Source organism: Carya illinoinensis, chromosome 7, assembly GCF_018687715.1.
Source record: "Carya illinoinensis cultivar Pawnee chromosome 7, C.illinoinensisPawnee_v1, whole genome shotgun sequence".
Classification (NCBI taxonomy): domain Eukaryota; kingdom Viridiplantae; phylum Streptophyta; class Magnoliopsida; order Fagales; family Juglandaceae; genus Carya; species Carya illinoinensis.
Genome location: NC_056758.1, coordinates 32,291,862 through 32,297,283, shown reverse-complemented (window position 1 = coordinate 32,297,283; position 5,422 = coordinate 32,291,862). Strand labels below are relative to the sequence as shown.

At 37.2% G+C, this 5,422-nt stretch overlaps 1 protein-coding gene across 1 annotated transcript; it reads left to right on the top strand.

The window, feature by feature from the left end:
* The first annotated feature begins 737 nt into the window (after positions 1–737).
* Positions 738–3,845, top strand: LOC122316722 (L-cysteine desulfhydrase). Its single transcript, XM_043133463.1, has 2 exons — positions 738–2,189; positions 3,530–3,845. Exon 1 carries the CDS (start codon positions 814–816, stop codon positions 2,149–2,151), a length of 1,338 nt encoding a protein of 445 aa, XP_042989397.1. The 5' UTR covers positions 738–813; the 3' UTR covers positions 2,152–2,189; positions 3,530–3,845.
* The last annotated feature ends 1,577 nt before the right edge of the window (positions 3,846–5,422 follow it).

Here is a 5,422-nt window from a genome sequence, read left to right as displayed (position 1 = left end):
TAATTTTCAGACACTATATTTATTTTATTTTTTTATTATAAATATATAGTATATAGATGATAAATAGAATAATTCAATTAGTTTAATAATAATAAAATTAAATTAAAATTAATAAAAATTAATTTTAAAATATATAAAATATGTGATGTGAAATTATGAATAACTTTTTTAATATGAACATACATGTAAAAACATTGGTTATTTATTTTTTAAATAATAATTAGTGGGCCACATTGTTCTCGATGAGTGCAATTATGTGTAAGACCGCCTATCTATATATAATATCTTGTTAAATTGTAATGATTTTTTTATTAGTTTAATATCTTTAAACCATAAAAGCAAGTTTAAAGCTTTATTTTTTTATTTTAAAAGTTATAAATCGAATAAAATAATTTAAATATAATATTTAGTTAAAATATAATAAATAATTAATAAAAATTAACAATAAAATTAATAATATTTAGCTAATAACTAGTTAATTAAGGGTTAAATATAAGTTTTAATTAATAATTTAATAATTTTAATTAATAATTAAAAATTAATTTTAATTAATGACTAAATGGTCATATAAATAAATTTATAACAAATCGTAATACTCATCTAAAATATAATAATTTTTTTAGATTGTATACTACGTTTGAAGGAAGATAGAGAGTAGACAATCCTTTCCTGAAACGACAAGTGTCCCACCGACGCCAGGCGCACGCGCGCGGACACACACCCTCTCTCGCTCTCGCTTTCTATTTTATCGACAAGGCACAGCTCGAGTATTTGGCATTTCGTAAAGCCCTAAAGCTTCCTCATCAGGTAGCCATGGACAAAGAAGAAGATCCTCGTAATGGCGTCGGAAATGGCACCACCACCAAAAAGCCCAGACTTTCCGGCTTTATTACCGATTCGGAGGTTCAATCCGAATTCTCTCACCACGAAGCCGGCGTAGCCCGGATCAATAACGGCAGCTTCGGGTGCTGCCCTGGGTCCGTACTCGCAGCCCAGCGCTCCTGGCAACTCTGTTTCCTCCAACAACCTGACCACTTCTACTTCTCCGTGCTCCGACCTAACCTCCTCCGCTCACGCGCTCTCGTCCAAACCCTAATCAACGCCGACCACATCGACGAGGTCTCGCTCGTCGATAATGCCACCACCGCCGCCGCCATAGTCCTCCAGCAAATCGGTCGCCGATTCTCCCACCACCAAAACGACGCCGTCGTCATGTTCAGCTGCGCCTTCCCGGCCGTGAAGAAATCCATCCAAGCCTACGTCACGCACGCCGGAGGCTCAGTCATTGAGGTTGACCTTCCTTTTCCGGTGAAATCGAACACTGAGGTCATTACCGAGTTCAGAAAAGGACTATCGAAAGCAAAATCCGGCGGCCGAAAAGTCAGGCTGGCAATAATCGATCATATTACATCAATGCCATCTGTTTTAATTCCGGTTCGCGAACTCGTCAAAATCTGCAGGGAAGAAGGAGTGGACCAGGTCTTCGTCGACGCTGCGCACGCCATAGGCAGCGTCCCCGTTGACGTGCAACAAATCGGAGCCGATTTCTACGTGAGCAATCTCTACAAATGGTTCTTCGCACCGCCCTCTGTTGCTTTCCTCTACTGTCGAAGATCGAATGCGTCCTCCTCTGAAATACACCACCCGGTGGTCTCTCACGAGTACGGGAACGGACTCCCCATTGAGAGCTCGTGGATTGGGACCCGAGACTACACTCCACAGCTCGTTGTGCCGGCGATCACAGACTTCGTGAACCGTTTCGAAGGCGGGAGCGAGGGTATCATGAGAAGAAACCACGTACAGGTGTTGAAGATGGGGAAAATGCTCGCGGAGGCGTGGGGGACAAGCCTAGGGTCACCGCCGGAGATGTGCGCCAGCATGGTGATGGTGGGGTTGCCGTCAAAATTGTGCATTTCGAGCGACGATGATGCTATGAGATTGAGGTCGCATTTGAGAGAGAAGTATGGTGTTGAAGTACCCATATATTATCGTGCTCCCAAAAATGGGGAAGGCGAGTGTGAGCCCAAGGATAAGGATGGGTTGATAACGGGTTATGCCCGAATTTCGCATCAGGTTTATAATAGAATCGATGATTATTTTAAGTTTAGGGATGCCATTAATCGGATTGTTTTGGAGGAGGATCTTTATTGACAAAGTTTGCCAGTTTGCCTTTGTTGGAATGAGAAAAGGTTTGCTTTGTTTCTGCTTTTTGTTTACTCTGTTCAACCTGCAATCGTGATACGCTTGTGTGAACGCACTAGGATTGTTTTGTTCTGCAAAAGAGGAATGCCTTCTAAATTGCGATTCCTTGATACCTACATAGCTCTAGGGATCAATGGATGACGGATGAGTGCTTTAATGCCACTTGTCTCTCCATGACATTCATCCGAGTTGCCATCATAGTCTTTCATCCATGATTAATATGAACTACATACCTAATGAGATTATGAATTATAAATGTTTTATTTTGAAGATTTTTGCTGAATGAACTGGACCTATGAAACTGATGGGTGGAAATGTTAGTGACAGTTAGTCACTTTGCCTGGATTGTTGTTTAAATTAAATTATGTCATTTCATCATATTTTCGCACCTTATTAACCAGTCGGTTTATGTGTATGTCGTAATGTCTACATACTTGTGGATGTAATTTGATGTTGAAGTCATCGTTTCTCCCGATTTCCATCCTTGCTTTTACATGGCTGCGCCTTTAAGTAAGATGTCTCTACTAAAAAAACTCCTATATATCTAATTATCTATTCTTTCATCAACTACTGACATATAGATTCTTGAATTCCATTAACAAATCTTCATTGGACTGACTAGAATAATTACTAGGTGTGGTTGGGTGCAATAACTTTACAATAGTAGTTTCGGCAGGAAAAAAAGGGGGGGGGGGGGGGTGGTGGGGGACAGTTGACAGCTCAGGAATAATGAAGACTGAGTTTGTAGTAAAGAACTTAGCGAATGAGTCTATTTCGGCTTGTCCATTATAGAAGAATAGCTCGGAGTGGAGGTGTAAAGCAAATCCAGGGGGCATTAAAGTTGACCTTGGACCTTATGCAGGGGTATAGATGATGAAAGTTATTTGGCTCAAAAAACCTGATTGGCAGAAAAGCGCTTCATTGAGCAGGACAATGAGGCCACTGTTGGGATGTAAACAACCAGATAAACTCGATTCTAATTTTGTAATAAGCAATCTAAATGGTAACAAATTTAGCCATGACTCATGACTAAATTCTGAGACTATTGATGCAGTCACTCTGTGACATCTAGCTGGGATGTCTTGAGCGGTTTTTTATATTTGTATGCACGTGCCTGTGGATTCCTTGAACTTTCAAGGTGTTGTGTACATGAACTCTTTGATTGACATTTCACCCAGCAACTTTCTCTATTGGAAGGAGGGGGGGAAGAGTGGGGGATGCATTCAAAGTTCTAAATAGGTTCTTATTGTCTGCAGAAAATCTATTTTATCTTGTCCAAAATTCATAAGCATCTTTCCCTGATTCTCTCAATGTTTTTTTTGGGCAGTTACTGGAGCAGAGCCTTCTATGAAATAACATTTGGGTTTGCTGATTCCTGCCGCGTGACACAGTTTTGTAAACAACAGAATTTTGGTGGGCAGGCAAAGGCACAGCCAGTGAAAGAGTTGCTTAGGAACCTAATAACTTTGTAAGCTGACTTCCCTGTTTGTGGCCTAATCTTTCCCCGTGGTCGTACTAAACTGTATAGAAATGTCAACATTCTTTTAGCAATTCAGCCGGCTTCGGCTGAATTTAATTTACGACTTTATGGAGACTCTCTATGCATGATCAAAATATATATAGTTTTCTCCTCCTTGCCCCGACATGCATTTTTCCTCTGTAAACTCCTTATATACCCAGCTACCAAAATAAAAAATAAAAAAATCAATCACCCACATATACTGTTATTCTATTTTTCTTGGTCTACGTTCATATATTCCTATTAGAATATGCGGTTTCCGATTCAACAGAAATCCGAAGAAATAATCAAGAAAGAAAGAGGAGGCCGCGAATACGCTACCTCAAAACTGAAAAAAATAAATAAATAGAGGATGGTCGAAGAGTCATAAATGTGTACTATTTTGCATAGCAAAATGAAAATGTGATGAAAGTGTAATTTGTGATATCGCTCTAAAAAGAGAAAAAATGATACCATGTTACTTAAGTTTGTTCCCTCAATTTGAGCGTTCTATATATTTTATTTTATTTTATTTTTATTTTTTTCACTTAATTTATAAGAAAGTGACTGCTAGAGTATTGATTTTTTTTTTAATTTTTTTAAAAAATGTTTAACAAATATTTAAAAGAAAACAAAATATATAGTACTGCACTTACGAGACATGTGGTTTTACCCAGAGTTAAACTGCTCTAATACTATCTATGACGCCCCCAACTCTCAGGTACGGATACATGAAAATCGAGGCATTAAGATAATGACAACACGAGTCACGCATCCCATCGTCAAGTACCAAGTGTGTGTATATGCAACAAGTGTACAATAAAACCATGCAACGGATAATAAAAGTCTTATAATTAAGTACCATAATTTTGTTTAAATACAAACTCGCTCAAATCACACATAATAAAATATTACAAGTTTCAACATCGTTTCAAATCCAAATTACATAACATAAAAACCAATAGAGATAATTTTTAACATAAAACACTCTAAGTCAATACTTTGGTAGAGCCACCTCCTCGGGTTCAGTCTCCTCCTCTTCAACCTCTGCATCAAAATTTACGGTACCAAAATAGTGCCGCAAGTAATAATTTAAATACCACAAGATAAAAAATATATTACACTCAACAATATGCATGAAAAGATGCCGAATACACATGTTCCAAAATCCACATTTTTCTACGCACGCCAAAAGTCTCATTTGGCCCCAAAATATTTCCTTTAACTATTCCTCTCTGTTGAACCCAAGGTTTCAAGTTTTGTGTAATTATATATCTACACATGAATTTTGATGATAACAAATGAATTCAAAAAATAAAGAAGTCTCAAACTCAAGTTGTCTACACAATGGAATCAAGCACATCAAGGAAACAAGTATGAGCAAGAAGGGAACAAGTTCATATTAAAGTTATAGAGTAATGTTGTAAATCTCTTCAAAATTCGAAATTAGGATTAATGCTCAAAATTAATATTTTATCATAAAACATTGAAATACATTTTCCACATGTGCATGAATATTTTTGAAAGTTAAAATTTGAAAATTTTGAAAGATGATTGATTGTCATCTTTTACATGTGCATGCCTTGATTAAATGGTTGAACTTTGAAAATATTAAAAATGATTGATTGTCATCTTTCACATGTGCATGTTTTATTTGAATATTTTCAAAAGTGATTGATGCTTTTTTAGACTTATACAAAATGTAGATGATTTTGTTTGAAA